Genomic DNA, 16,248 nt, shown 5'->3' with positions numbered 1-16,248 from the left:
CCCAGCTGTCAAATAAACCCCGCCCATCCGCGCGTAGCTCCGCCCTCCGCCCGCCCGCTTTCTGCAGTCTCTACTTGAGGTAACGTACTCCACACAAATTAATTATGAAATTATTAATTAAAGGCACTACACTACGTTTGAAAATGTATATGAATTGCATAAATTAATGTCAGTGTGCCTTTAAAATGTTTAAAAAGGCAATGAATGGAACTTAAAACACTGGTTTGAGGGGATGTTCGTTTTAGTCATGAACTTCTACAATGAAAAACTGATACATTGTTAAGAAAATATATACACCCGGGTGTTTATTCTTCGTCTTTCTGTTTGAATATTACAAAATAAACATGTTTTCTTGTGAATGTTGTTTTAAATGGTAATTAATTTACAGGGTTTTCTATTTCTCAACAACGTCGTGAAATACGTCGTCCTCTCTCACGTGACATAGTTTTCGCGGGAAAACAACGGTATTTTCAGTAAGTACTATCTTTGAATATTTGATGAATTATCTATTATTTCCTGTAGGATCTTTTCTCTTTACTTTTTAATAATGAATTTTTGTTTTGGTGATTATTAGTGGAACCAGAGTAAAACTTCCTAATATTAATACCTAAAGGCTTCATCTTCAACACTTTTGATATTATTTCAATTCAAACCCAACAGACTTCTGTCAAACGTCTTAATTATAAAGCTTGTACATCTTTTACAGTAAATATCACCTGCTTTAATATTTAATGGCTTTTTTTGTATAAAATAATGACAAATATTTCAAAATATATAAAATATATATATTCAAATATTTTCAAGTGACTTAAGTGTCAAAAATACTTCTAGAATTATTACCTTACTATAATAATCTCACCTGATTAGATCTCAATATGAAAAATAATTACAATTTATAATAATTAAAAAAAATGATAGGGTCACTTCTATGTGTAACGTCCTAATAATGTTAAGAAATAGTTATATTTACATTTTATTTTCAATTATTATTTTTTAAAATGGTTTTCTAGTTTTATTTTGTTAATCAATGTTCTTAATTTGTCGCAAACATATTACATTATAATAATTTTATTTTATTATTATTATTATAGTTTTAGTATTTTGGGGCTGCCATGTGCTATACTAAACTTGTGCAGTTACCTAATCGGTATAATTAAATGTATAAATCTAGTGTTATATAATAATTAATATTTAATATAAATATATATCATAATTAATTATTATAATTATAATACAATCATCAAAAAACCAAAATGAATTGCAGACAACTGAAATAAATTAATCTCTGGGTAGAAACAGACTTAAAAGCATTAAATTTACAATGTTCTGAGTTTAGTGTAAAAGAAGAGAAGTCATTCGTTAATACATAAACATTTTTATTCAAGTAAAGTATTGCCATTCCAACTGAAAAACAGGTTTTTTTTTTTTGGTATCACTTCAGAAAACTCAGGTTGTATATATATGTATATATTTATATATGCAGAAGACAAACCATAAACCATGAACCATTCAATTTCCTTTCATAATGACCGTTTCATCCTTTAATGCCGTTCCATTCTTATGTACAAAATTGAATATGCAAAAGTACTTCAGTAGAAGTTTTAAGTGTCAAGTAAGAAAGAGCTGAAAGCAAAGTCAGTTTAGTGAAGTGCAAATGGCCCAAGCGCAGCTCTCTGGACTCCATCTGTACGACTGTGATTCTGGTTTATATGAGTTATAATAGATGCTGTTAATAGAGCTTGACTTGTATTTAACTCCGTGTGAACCAGTCACGTGTTATCAGTGCTGTGAGGTAATGCTGAGTCTCTGATCCATGAACATCATCTTCTCTGCTGCTACCTCTTCAGTCCTCTCTGAGCCTGTTTCAGCAGCGTGTCGAAGTCGAACGACTCGCATCGGCTCCTGGATGTTGGAGCCACATCCCGGCTGGAATCTAAACGACAGGACAAGGAACCAGAGATGAGGCTAAATCCAAAAAATCCTTGTTTTTATGGTGCATTACACTGTGAAAGCATCACAATCTCACACAAAATAACAGTTAGGTGACTGGGGGGATAGAATCGGATTGAGATTTTTCTTGTGATCGCCATTTAAATTATGTAAAAAAAAAAGAAAAAAAAAAGATTATACATCCGAAAATTTAATTATATTTCAATGTATTTAATATTTAATATATTAATTCTACTAAATAAAAACATTTTACTAAAAGACAAATAAGAAATATTACGATTGTAATACAATCACAGTGTAATAAAAAAAGAAAAAAAGAAAAATCAAATAATTTTATTTTACAGTAAAACTGTAAAATTACAATATTACTATTTATGGCTCTCTTAAGTTATTAATTTTCAAATGTTAAACCATCAGTTGTAATTATTATTATTATTAAATAAAATTACAAATAAAAAATTAATATTACTATTGTAATTTTACTGTAAAATAAAAATCGTTTAGGAAAAATGTTCAATTTTAGATTACAACTTTGAAAATTACAAAGTTAATATTTATGTCCGTCTTTATCTTTATTTAAAAAGTTAAACCATTGATTTCTATTAGTACTACAAAATTACAAAACAAAAATAATTATTTTACTGTAATATAAAATAATAATAACACTTAATATAAACAATAAATAAATGGTATTTGAGAAAGATAGTGTTATAATAAACAAAGCTGTGAAATGACATGATATTTAATATTTATGGCTAATAATGTCCTAATTTCTTTATTTTCACTCTGAAATATGCAGCGCATATATTAATTTAATTAAATCTCACTCTAAGTCAAAGTGTGATTTACTCTGTAACTCTTAACAGACAATGCAAAACTACATTTCTCTTTATATCAGCTAAAAAGACCGGCATACAGAAGAAGTAAATTTATATGAAATGAGAAATCATTTAAGAGACCAACCTAAATCTGCATAGTTGGATTTACAAAACTGTCGTCTGCCGCCAAAGCAGATGTCGAAGGGCAGCTCGTCTGGACGCCTCAGTTTACTGCCGTTCTCAATAGCAGCGTAAGCATCGTCTGTGCTGTGATACGTGATGAAGCCATAGTTGTCTCTACAAGGAGAGAACAGAAAGATAGAAACACACAGAGAAAATATATCAGCTGATTACAGAAGCAGAATTACAGAATTGATTACAGAAGCCGAAGCTGATGCACCAGAATTAATTACATTATTAACTTCTGAATGAAAACATGATGAAAAATAAGAAATAGTACAATTATAATATTTAACTGTAAAATAAATAAAAAAACTATTATTTAGAATTGTATTTTATTTAATATTTATTTATTTACAACTGTAAAATTACAATATAAGTATTTATGGCAATCTTAGTTTCTTCATTTTAATATGTTAAAGAAATTTATATAATTCTACTAAATAATAACAAAAAATACTATATGAAAACAATAGAAATATACCTTAATGTTTCCTTAATATACATTGTTTTCCCAAATTAATTGTAAATCAAATTTTTATTCATTATCTATTTGTATTTCTTGTAATTACTCAAAAGCTACTATAAAATTACTAATAAATATATTATATTATTTTATAGTAAAAAAAAAGAAAGTATTTAAGAAAAAATATATATTTACACTACAACAGTAAAATTACATGATTAAAATTTATGGCTGTTGAAAACATTAAATCATTATTATTACTACAACTACTAAATAAAATAAATAAAAATGACTCAAAAACTACTTCTAAATTACAAAAAAATATATTAATTTTGTAATATTTTACTGTAAAAAAAACGTTTACATTACAACAGTAAAATTACAATATTAATATTTATGGCTGTTTTAATTTCTTTATTTGAAAACATTAAACCACCACTATTACTACTACTACTAAATGAAATAAATGACTCAAAAACTACTACTGAATTACAAAGAAAAATATTTTAATATTTTACTGTAAAATAAAAAAAAATTTAGTACAAGAAAAAAAAACATTTTACACTAAAACAGTAAAATTATATTATTAATATTTATGGCCATCTTCATTTCTTAATTTTAAAACATTAAACCAGTTATTACTGTTATTAATACTAACAGGAATGAAATAAACAAATAACTAAAAAACTACTACTAAAATACTAAATAAAAATGATAAATGATAAAAAGTAAAATTTCACAGTAAAATTTAAAAATTCAACTGATTATTATAATAATAATTGTATTTCGTGTTATTGGTGTGTCTGTGAATCTCACCCGTGGCTCCTGAGATGCACCGTGCAGTCCTCCACCTTCCCGAACAGAGAGAATCGATCTCTGAGGTCCGACGGAGACGTGCTTCTACGGATCCCTCCCACATACACCACCCTCCGCTCCTCCTGGAGATCAAACACGTCGTCATCACACACACACACACACACACACAACGTCCACTTTAAAGCCAGACATTCGCTGGTCCACTTACGATGGCTTTCTGCTGCCGGAGTTTACGAGCCTCCTCGTGTCTGCGGTTGAGCTCCTTCTCTCTGCGACTGAGAACAACACTGATTTAGACTCACACTCGACAGCAGACGAATCACTGTGTTGTGCTGCGTTCACACTCACCTCGTCCATCTGCAGTGAGACTCAGGCGAGCGCGAGCCCGAACCCGAACGAGAGCGGTGTGACGATCCGGATCGTGATCTGGAGCAGCGGCGTTCTCGCTTGCGAGGAGGAGAACGAGAAGACGAGCGTGAACTGGAGCGCGAGGAGGAACTGCTTCCTGAATGCCTTCTGGACCTGTACCTAAAGCCACAGACGTAATTAAACAAAAGAAGACTGAAGACTGGGACAGTTTGAAGCTGCTTATTGCTAAATGGATGCATATAAAATTAATTATTAAATAACAAAAAAAGATTTGTTAACTTTTTTTTTTATATATCCTAAAATTTTATTTTTTCATATTATTATATACAATATTTTAACTAAATTATACTGTATTTGAGTGTCAGCAGCTTCCATTTACCTTGTTCTGGGCGGCGAACGAGACCTGGAACGAGAAGATGATGATGATGATGATGAAGATGAAGAACACGAGGAGCACGACCTCGAGCTGGAGCGCTGGTATCTGCCATCATAGCCCCGCCTCTTCAGCCTCCCGCGGTCTAATGGGCTCAGAGAGCGTGAGGAGATGTGCAAGCCCCGCCCCCTCAGAGACTCCGCCTCCTGGAACGCCTCCATCCTGCAGGGGGAGCTGTCAGGAGACAGCAGCACTGAATCGGACAGAGCGTTTGTGTGCGTCGAAGACGTCTCCCTGCTCTGAATCCCACAGTAGTCGTGGTCCAGGAACGCTGGAGTGGGATCCACCGCTGGAGAGGAGCTGGGAAGGGATGGTTTGAGGTGAGTTTTACTGGGCGGCAGTGGCCGAGGTTCGATTATCTGGATGGGTTTGCTGGGCGAGGGCTTGATGGATTCATGTTTGGTCCCTTTGAGCGACGCTAGGGGTCTCCAGATCTGATGTGGAGGTGTAGCGGGTGGAGTCAGTCCTGGAGGAAGGGAAGTAATCAGTGACACAAGCACAGGCTAAAACAAATCGTCTTCTGTCGTGACGAGACAAACATTAGACAGATCAAGTGAAAGGAAAAGGCAAGAGGAGTCTTTTATGGACTGGAAATGATTCAGTGCTGATAAAAACACCGTTCTTATCTGATCTGATGTAAATGAGCTGATAGTGTCTTGATCATAAACGAACATGTGTTTATCATTTACCTTGAGTCTCAAACTGCTCCAGAAGACTGGTCAGATCAGCGGCTTCAATTCCTGCAACCACACACCGCATTAAACTCTTTCAGACTGTGATTATAGTGCCAGTGATATACTACTGCAGATCTATAAATATTCTCAATTTGTGGGGGGAGGGGTCACATTTTACACTTTAATTTAAAGTTTGAGTAATTTTGTTGCTGTTGTTGTTTTTAATTTTTTTTTTCATGTTCTATTTTTGTCTATTAGTTTTCATTAACATTTTAAAATATTTTCCGTTTTAATTTTAACTAGTTTTAGTGATTTTGTTGTTTGTGTTATTATTATTAGTTTTTTTGTATAATTTAGTTTTGTATTTAGTTTCTATTACAGTTATTATAAATATTTTAAAATCAAATGTTTGTTTTTATATGTTTTAATTTTAATGAATTTTTAGTTATGTTGTCATTTTATTTGTTTGTTTGTTTTTGTCTATTTAGTTTCTATTATAGTTTTCATTAATGTTTAAAAATACTTTAATATTTTTCATTTTAGCTAAAGTTGTAGTAATTGTTATTTTTATTTTTGTATAATTTAGTTTTTATTTACTTTACATTACAATGTTTTTTAAATATATTTTAAAATCTAAATTTAGTCTTAAATTGTTTTCGTTTATATTTTAGTTAAATCTTTAAGATTTTTTTCTTTTTGTTGTGATTTTGTAATTTTTATTTAAATTTATGCTGTGTTTTTACTTTTTTATTCGTTTTTCTCCATTTAGTTTCTATTATAGTTCTAGATCTTAAAATAATTTTTATATTTTCAGTTTTCATTTTAGCTAGTTTTAGAAAATTTTGTTGTTTTTGTTATTGTTATTATTATTTGTATAATTTAGTTTATATTAGTTCTATAAATATTTTAAAATCAAATGAGTTTTTATTTGTTTTCATTTTAATTTTAGATATATCTTTAAGAATTTTTTTTATTAGTTTTTTTTATCTTTGACTGTTTAAAATTAAATTAAAAATATTTTAACTTTTTTTTTTAATTCATTTTACTTTTTTATATACTTAACTGTTAATTAATTTTAATTTCAGTTTTAATTATTCTAGTAAATCAAGTTAAACTGAATGAAAACGAGAAATGCTGCCCTGGCAACTAGTATTTCAGTTCATTTCAAGTAACGCAATGTTTTTGTAGGGCTTCAGTAAACAAAAATGACCCTGCTCTGAAAGCAATTTTAATAGAAGAGCAAGTTTGATACGTATCTAAACTTGGCTATTTCTTGCTCACCGATTTCTGCACCGGTTTTCTGCTTCTGCTTCTCTGTGACAGTCGTGGGCATCCGGACAGACGGTCGTCTCCTTTCAGATGAAGTTTTGTGTTTGATGTCCACAGAGATGGAAGCAGATGTCACTGGCACGAGCTCAGAGACTCGAACCTCTTCACATGAAACACAGACGTCTGGTTCTGAGGCGTTCTGCGGCGCTGCTTGTGTTGTGTTTATGCATCGTGTGGGTTTCAAGGGCACTAACACCGGGTTTGGAGGGTCAATGCAAAGCTCCACAGCCTTCCTGCCGTCTTTCCGAGAGAGACGTGAGACCCCGGGCGGCTGGGATGGAGGTGTTTTCACTTTAACAGCTGGTGATATCTCACCAGAAGATGTGTTTGGATCCAGCAGGATTGGCGGAAGCTCGCTGGGAAGGTCGGGAAGCGACGGCCATTTGGTACGAAAGTCCATCCGTTTCTCCTCCAGAGGAGGCTTCTTCTGTCTGAGGAGACGGTACTGATCTAGACTGAGCGCTTTGGGCTTCTGAGGGGAAGTGATGTCAGTTTTAGAGGATGTAGATTCAGAATCAGATTCCTCATCATCAGGAGGAATCTCGTGAACGGAGATTAGATTACACGCGAAAGTCACCGTTTTCTTTCTTTGCATCTTCACAACGCCGGGTTTGACTAAAGCGCTGCGTTGAGGTGTCATCTTAACGCTTTGCTCTAAAGATCTCACACTTTCTTCCTGGCTGTTGGTGTCCTGTGCATTAGGTTCTTTGTCTTGTTCTGTCAAGACTTCTCCATGTCCTGATTGGTCCAGCATGTTCTCTTCCTGTTCCTCGTAACCTTCTACATCAATAAACTCCTCCTCTTCCTGCTCCGCAGACGCTCGCGTCTCCTTCTCTAGGTGTGTCCTGATGCAGTACGGATGCATGTGTCTCACTAATTCTGCCAGTAACTCGCGTCCGTCCTGTGGGAATACGAGATCGGATTCGATCCGGAAGGTTCTCACAGAGCGGCGCTTCTTCTTCTTCTCATCTTCTTCGTCGTCTCGCTGGGAAATCTCACTCTGGGGCAGGAAACGCCGACGAGGTCTCAACTGTCTGTCAGACATCACAACCTCCTGATGGAGAAGAAATAATAGACAATAGAAATAATGTTTTTCTATTTTAATATACATTAAACTGTTGTTTATTTCTGTGATGCCTTGAATCGGCTCAATAACAAGAGAGAGCAAAGGAAGCGTACTCTTCCTGAGTTTTTGGACCGATCCGGAGATGTCTGGCTCAAATGAAGCAGATTCCTGAGCTGTGATGGAAACACATGTGATTAAGTAATTATATTAACACTAATGTGCATACATTAAGATACATTTAATGTGCATACATTTTTTTCACTAACCGTGTGATCTGAACCATTCTGAGCGGCGAAGATCTCTGCGTCCGGGAGCGTGTCGAACGGAGACAGCGTCTCGACGTCCACGCTGTCCAACATCTCGGTCAGAGCGGACAACAGCGACGCCTCGCTCTCCACGCTCTCCGTCAGCCTCTTCTCCTGAAACATGGATAAAATGGACGGATCCAGGCTTCCGTGAAGAGCATCAGAAATCCTTCCGACGTCCAGCTCAAAGACAGGAGCATCGTGATTTCCAAATTCATCCTGTGGATAACAAAACAATGTGGGATTCAGATCTCGCAGAACTTAAAGCTCCTTACTATATTTTACTTTATATATTTTACTTCCATTTTGATTTACAGTGAAAACAATCGAAGAAGAAATATAAATGTTAACATTAATTATTAACTGTCGGAACTTAAAGTTAATAAATAATTACTAGAAAAGAAACTTAAATTTTAAACCTGTAGAACAAAAAATGGAAACGTTCAGTAGTACACTAACTCAAAATTTACAGGTGTGTAATAAATAACAAACTGTTTCTATTCTGCAAATAAATAATCTTTGCCCAAAAATAAAAAAGCCTTTTCTATAAAAACTGACTTAATTTATTACAAATGTATTATATATTTAATATATTTAACTTTTATCCATTTTGATTTACAATATAAACAATGAAGAAATATAACATATGTTAACATTTTACTAACCGATTATTATTATTTTTTTTTTATTGTATAACAAAAAACGTTCAGTAGTACACTAACTCGAAGTTTTCATGCATTGGACTAAAGAACAAACTCAGCAAAACTCTCAATTTCTTTTTCTGGAGTCTTAATTAAATGTGAATCGTAGTGGTTTAATTCGAATTGACTCTTGTTCTGAGACTGAACGGGATTCAGTGCGGTTCAGTTTCAGTAAGACTCGTGTGCGCGAGAGACACGTCAGCGTGGTTTGAGAAGCGTCAAAGTGTAATCTGACAATCAACATACACTTAAGTTAATTATTAACCATTCATCCATCCATTCATTTATGCATTTAAATATGAACACGAGTGGAAAAGATCGTGTAAAAACTCGTTTGATTCACTCATTTAATCTCGATTATACAGATTGAGTGCAGAAGCTGTCAAACAAACACGCTGCGATATTACTCAAATTACTCGATATTACTCATTATTATGAATTTAGGACATTTTATTTTTCACACGGTTATATATTTGAACGACATGTTCATAAACCAAACCGGTGTACGATCATTTAAACAGTTTAAACCCTGAAAGTGGTGTTTAAGAACCTCAATGGAGCACTTAAACCACATTTGAGTTCATTAAAAGATCTTAATATCGCATTTCTCAAGATTTATAACGCGTGTATAACTTCACATCCGCCTCGAGCACGCGCTGGCGTCCACGTGTTCACATGGCGAGCGTCATTTCTACGCTTGATCGTCGCAACAGCGTCTTTATATAAACATCTGCATGCGTACAACAGAAACATGTATAAAACCTGAGAGTCCCGATTCGCCTGTGCTGCTGTGTGGTCCGTAAAATCGCACTTTATATCCTTCGGTTTTACGCCATGCGGCGCCGCCATTTTGATTCGGAGAGAGGAGCTGCACACGAGGCGCCGGGCGAGTCACGTGGTGCGGAGATTCCCGGGAAAATGACAGCTCGCCTTGAATACGATTTAAAAAAAATATCGTTGCAGTTCCTAGGCAACAACTTAACGGTCTAATCGTTTTACCTCATATTCGTTTTACTGCGTTTTAAATTAGCAAAGTCACTTTAAGGCTTTGAAATTGCTATTATTTTACATATTTTATTTGATTTATTTGATTTCTGTAATTGGGATGACAAATAGAATGTCATGTAGTAGTAGATCCGCTATTAGTAATTATTTACTATTCACATTGCTTTAATTTCTTTAATTAGGGGCCAAATAATGGATTATTATTTTTTAAGTTGAATATTAATTTCTTCAACTCTGCATTTCATTATAATTGTTCAAATAATGCACATTTAAATCAGCATTTCTGTATTATTTTCTAGTAAAATGTCAAGATAAATATTAAGAAATGGACCATAAACTAATGTACTTTTTTGAGACTATTTCTTTCCATTAGAAGATTTGTTTTCACTTGTTTTAAGCACTGTTAATTACCATTAAGTAAAAAAAAAAAAGAAGAATTACTAGAAATAAACATTGACTGAAATATAATAAATATAACTTAAACATATTTTATGTCAGCTAGTTGCCCAGACAACATTTATCATTTTTTTTAATTTTAAGTTAAAGTACTATAATAATGAAAACTAAATAATCTAATAAATTAATAATAATTTATTTTCTAAATTAAATCTAATTCAAAATATAAAAAATAGAACAGTATATCAATGAATACCAATGATTTAAGCAATAAAAATCTTTACATTTAGTTTTTATTTTAATTTATTGCTAGTGGTAACTGATTTTAATATAAAGGCTATGATAATTTATTAACACTATTCTATATAATGTACGTTATTTTAATGCCTACATTAATATGTAGCATTTAAAATGATTGATTTAGGTTTTTAGCATTTTATTTTTCATTTATTTAGACAAAATTGCATGTTATTGGCCATAACATGAAAATAACCTCAGTCTCTGAGCTCATGGTTGTGATTTTAAAGGTGAAAATTTCTAAATTTTTAAGACAAGACACCACAGAGTAAAACTGAATTAATAAACATCGTCATGTTTCCCTAGCTGAATGATTATATTAAGAATTTCAAACTTTTTTGTGAAAAGTTAAATGTTATGTTTGAATAAACAAGCTAATTCTAATATCTAATTAAATATGATCTAATTTCCATGCATTTCCATAACATAAAGCTAAACACTGCATAAAGCCAGGTCCAAAATTCTTGTTTTATATTAGAGTTAAAGGTTTTTATAGAAGGGATTTTGGATTTCTCTTTTTATCACTCCATAAATCTGAAAATACTGTGAATCGTGCAGAAAAAAAAACACATTTTCAATATGTTTTTAAGAATAAAAACTCAAGTGAATTTTTCCCCATACTACAGAAGTCAATAGTAAAGTGAGTAAATTATGACAGAATTAAAATTTTTGAGTGAACTATCCCTTTAAATTGTGTTATTATTCATCATGTCACTAGAAGTGTGTGTGTGTGTTCTGGTCTGCAGAGAGCATCAGTCAGCACAGACGACCCCTGACCTTTAACCTGACACCTCATCATCTGCTCTGTCATGTGTGCAAACATCTGATCCCAGAACAGCCCGAGAGAGAGAGAGCTGAAAACACCAGATGTAAAAGGAAACAGGTCTTTTTCTGTCTTTCTATTCACTGATCGTCTCGCAGAAGAGGAGAACCTGAAAGTGTGCAGAAATACAGAGAAACTGAGATCTGAAACATGACAGATCGACACGGGAGAAACAACCGGCTTTGACAAAGATCACAGAGGTACAGGACCACACACACAAACACACACACACACACACACACACACACACATTTCTGGATATTTAATGCCAAATTTACACAGAAATTCTGTATGTAGACATGTTACTGGGAAATTAAACTACAAAAACGACTCATTCAGAAATCTTTATGGCTAAAACCATGAGCTGAACAAATATATTAAAATTCTGATTAATACAAATACATTTTTCATAACCATACATTTTTTTTAAAATAAAATAACAAAATAATTAATTAAAAATAAATGTCTTCTCATGTAAATGTTGATATTTCACTTTAAAAACAATAAAGAGTTACTGATTCAATTCTGAAGCAGCATTCTCAAATAAATAAAATGCATTTAGAGCAGAATTACTGTGATACTTGAGGTCAGAACTAAGGCTTTTATGCAGCATTGTGTGTTTAGACTGAGTTTCGAGAGCAGCCTTAACTCGACTGTATGAAAAACCTTAAATAAGGCTGTATCCCTGACTTTAGTGAGATCTCCAGCACAGTCTGAGATATCTGCCCATTACAATCTAAACACAGTTATGATCATATCAGTGCGCTCCTCAAGAACCAATCACAGCGTTTCTAATTAAGAGATCTCACTGATCATAATGTCTTCATAGGGTTTCTGCTGCGGTTGCATTGAGTTGTTGTTTGGGTGGTTGTCTGTCAAGGGCAAACACGCGTGTGTTTATGTGCACGTGTGATCTGCCACATTGCCATGGTGACAGTGCCCCCCCCCCACCCCGTCACTGCTGTCTCTCTCTCTCTCTCTCTCTTAACGAGCTCCAGTCGTTTCTCACATGGGGAAAAATTCATATTTTAAACATAATAATTAATCGTAATATTTTTAGAATATATTTATTTACAAAAATTAAATATTTCCTTATTAGTTCATATTTATTTATTTATTTATCTAATTGTTTTATCGCAAGCCCTAGTGGCTGCTGAATGCTGACAACACTGAAAGACAGAAAAAAAATAAATGGGAAAATTAATATAAAATATATATATACACACACACACACACACACACACACTCGCACACTTACATAAGTTAAATAATAAAATAAATTTTTATTATATATATATATATATATATATATATATATATATATATATATATATATATATATATATATTTATACAGTACTTATATATATTTGGGATTCAAGATCTGTTTTAAAACTAGAAATAAAAAAAGTTATTTTTAAAGATTAAATGAATTAGGGATTAGGAGGTCTGGGGAAAAGTTCTGAGAAAAACAAAACAATTCAATAATAAAAATAATAAAACAAATATTAATTATGAAATAAGAAATAGATAATAAAAAAAATAACAATACATTAACACAAATTTAAAAGTAATACAAATAAATTAATTTCATAATTAATTAGAAAAATGTAAAAAATAAATAAACAAATACATTAAAATTTGATTACAATCTGTAAATAAACCCAATAATTAAAATTAAATTGATGATGCTGTATTATATATAAGGCTGTTAAATGTGTTTGTGTTGTTTGTCGGTCTGTGATGTTTAGATCCTCTGTTGTGTTTTCAAGGTAATAATTTACAGGTCAGAGTTCATCAGTGTTCATGTGTGTGTGAATAGAAGTGAATGAAGTCTAGTATTACACTGTCAGTAATATTCTGGAGTTCAGTGATATAGACAGAAACATTTTATTAACTTCTGAACACTGATCTACTCTGCCATAAAAATGTTTTTGAATTATCGTCATTTTGTGGAAAATATTGGTATGCAGTATATTGATTCATTGGATTAATCAATCAGGATACTAGGAGATTAATTAGATCAAATGAATTAGGAATTAAGAGGGCAGCGGAGGTCCGTGTTTTGAATAAAATGGTGTAAAAAAAATAACAAATATAAAAAAATAAAATAAGTTATTCAATAAAGGTATAAAACATTTTAAATAAATATAAAACATAAATCTATAATTTTAACAAATAAAACCAAATATTTTTTAAAAATAAAAAAGTTATTATTTTTAATAAATAATTAAATAATAAAAATAAATAAGTCATTAAATATGACAAATAAAAAATATAACAAATAAATAAAATAGACTAAAATAAATAACAAGATAAATAAATAATACAAATACATTCATCATTAAGAAATAAAAAAACAAGTACATGAGAATTAGATAAAACTATGTAAATACAAAATGATAAATAATTAAATAATAAAACATTATTACAAATTAATCAGTTAAATTTAAATAATTCAATTATTAAAATAAATAATTAGTAGTTATTAAATAATGAACCCCAAAATGTAATAGCTTAAAATAAACAAATAAATAATGAAATAAAAATAATATAACAAAAAATAATAATAAATTATTACATTTTGATCAAACAAACAAATACATAAAATCACAGCAGTAATATAATACAACCTTCAATATGTTTCCCAATAATATTGATTTATAATATTTTTTTCATGATGTCTTTGGATCTTCATACAAGAAACTATAAAGATGCCCTTCACATTTTAAGATGGGGGGATCATATTTGGGGTCTTTAGCATCTAAAGGATGGAAAGGATTGATTCGATGCTTGCTGATGATAATGATGCACACGCTTCTTATGCTTCTGCGACTCTCTCTGCTCTCATTCCTTTGTGCCTGCTCTTTTCTAACCCCTCTCTCTCTCTCTCTCTCTCTGTCTGTTTCCACTCTCTCCTCCCTCTCTGTCTCTCCGTGCCGCTGTGTGTGTGTGTGTGTGTGTGTGTGGATCAGACGCCCATGTGAGCAGCAGCAGCAGCAGCGGGAGGATCTCTTCGCCTCTGTTCCAGCGTTCGGTGACGGGGATGTGAGAAGATGTCGGTGGGAGGCTGTGCGTGTCCCGGTAAGCTCCAGGCTTTCTCTGCAGTGACACACGCTGAGGTTAGATGTGCAGAAACATGGCTGCCCGTCTCCTGACGTCTGACTTTTCATCTGCTCCAACAGCTGGTTTGCGTCGCTGACATTTACAGCGTTTCGTGGCCTAGATCTCTGTTGTGTTAGACGGCAGATCTGCTGCTTTTAAAGCTGAGACCCTCAGATAAATCAGAGGAGGAGCGGGAGTTTGTGAAGTGGCTTGATGAAAGGTCACGCTGTGTTTTAAACTCGAGACACACAGCATCAGACGTGTTTTCTGTCTCATCTCAGACGTTTCATGATTGATTCGTGTGTTTGTGTTGTAGTTTCTCAGCGGATGAGAACAGATATTTGTGAGTGTGTTTGTTAGACAGACAGAAAATCAACAAGTGTTTGGATAGCACAATGCATTCGACGCCAACAACTCAAAATGTGCATGTTCTTATTAATATATTAACACTACATTGTCCAACTACTGTATATGTTAAGGTCATGGTTTACAGTGAACAGCTTAGGGGCGTTTATAAATTCAGTGTAAACCACGGCTTCACTGGGATTAATGCTTTTATAAAACAGTTATTCCATATACACAGTAAGGTTTCACAAAATAAAACAGAGCAAATAAAGTATAAAAACAGTTTCTTCCACCAAACAATGTAGCTCCTCAAAAACAGTTGAGGTTGCTACAAAGTGGTTGCCGAGCAACACACAGAAGTAAACAAAGGTGTGTGTTACATTGTAGCGTAATTCACAACAGCTTCGAACGCGGCTCAGCCAATCAGAATCAAGGAGCGGCTCAGCCAATCAGAATCAAGGAGCGGAACTCTCGGTTTTATAATTATATAGTATAACATTATGCTTTTAATTCTAAAAACATTGACAGAAAATAGTTCACTTCTAATCAAAATAAAGGATGTTAACTAATATTTGCATGTCCTTATTAGTTTATTAACATGATTTGTTTTATATATAATATTACAGTGCATTTACTATAAAAAAAATGAATAGAAAATAGTCTCAAATCTAGTTAAACATTAAATATTTCATCCAGTATTTGCATGAGTTTATTGGCTTATTAACATAAGCACGATGCATTTAATACCTAAAATTTTATTTAAATATTGTTATATAATATTATTTTACAAAAATATGTAATACCATAAATATATGGTTCATCTCTTGTAATAAATATTTACCCAATATTTGCATGTGTTTACTAGCTTATCTTAAAGTTTTTATTCTTAAAGTTTTCTAAAACAGTTTGGCTTGAAAACTGTTGAACACACAGACGTCATTACACACTGAAGTCCACAATAACAGTGTGTGTGTGTGAGAGAGAGAGAGAGAGTGTGTGTGTGGATGTGTGGATGTGTGTGTGTGTGTGTGTGTGTGTGTGTGTGTGACTGACTTCATGTTTTGCACTACATTACTTCAATACTAAGTCACGCAATGCTGATGTTGTTAACATTAATAATTTGAGAATAAAGTATAACAATAATAATAATTTGCAGGGTTTGAAGTCACCA

The 16,248-nt window shown here is 32.7% G+C and overlaps 1 protein-coding gene and 1 long non-coding RNA gene across 2 annotated transcripts; one reads left to right on the top strand and one right to left on the bottom strand.

Moving 5' to 3' along the window:
- The first annotated feature begins 39 nt into the window (after window positions 1-39).
- Window positions 40-15,324, top strand: LOC113055556 (uncharacterized). Its single transcript, XR_003277539.1, has 4 exons — window positions 40-79; window positions 389-473; window positions 11,552-11,828; window positions 14,603-15,324. It is a non-coding gene; the product is annotated as an uncharacterized LOC113055556 (long non-coding RNA).
- On the bottom strand, window positions 1,356-10,024 carry LOC113055555 (peroxisome proliferator-activated receptor gamma coactivator-related protein 1-like). The gene is made up of 11 exons (XM_026221948.1): window positions 9,870-10,024; window positions 8,368-8,625; window positions 8,215-8,274; window positions 6,988-8,089; window positions 5,722-5,772; window positions 4,979-5,498; window positions 4,579-4,758; window positions 4,439-4,505; window positions 4,231-4,352; window positions 2,914-3,065; window positions 1,356-1,933 (listed from the first exon to the last, which is right to left on the bottom strand). Exons 1-11 carry the CDS (start codon window positions 9,954-9,956, stop codon window positions 1,836-1,838), a joined length of 2,697 nt encoding a protein of 898 aa, XP_026077733.1. The 5' UTR covers window positions 9,957-10,024; the 3' UTR covers window positions 1,356-1,835.
- Window positions 15,325-16,248: the final 924 nt, after the last annotated feature.

The sequence above is a fragment of the Carassius auratus genome, chromosome 36 (assembly GCF_003368295.1).
Source record: "Carassius auratus strain Wakin chromosome 36, ASM336829v1, whole genome shotgun sequence".
NCBI lineage: Eukaryota > Metazoa > Chordata > Actinopteri > Cypriniformes > Cyprinidae > Carassius > Carassius auratus.
The sequence above is the reverse complement of the archived record's forward strand: the minus strand, read 5'-3'. Positions and strand labels throughout refer to the sequence as shown.

Excerpts from the sequence above, each read along its gene's own strand:
- LOC113055555 (XM_026221948.1), bottom strand. The coding sequence starts at position 9,956 with ATGGCGGCGCCGCATGGCGTAAAACCGAAGGATATAAAGTGCGATTTT. Across the intron at positions 5,773-6,987 it reads GAAAACCGGTGCAGAAATCG|GAATTGAAGCCGCTGATCTG; the intron begins GTGAGCAAGAAA and ends GTGTGGTTGCAG. Across the intron at positions 1,934-2,913 it reads ATCCAACTATGCAGATTTAG|ATTCCAGCCGGGATGTGGCT; the intron begins GTTGGTCTCTTA and ends CCTGTCGTTTAG.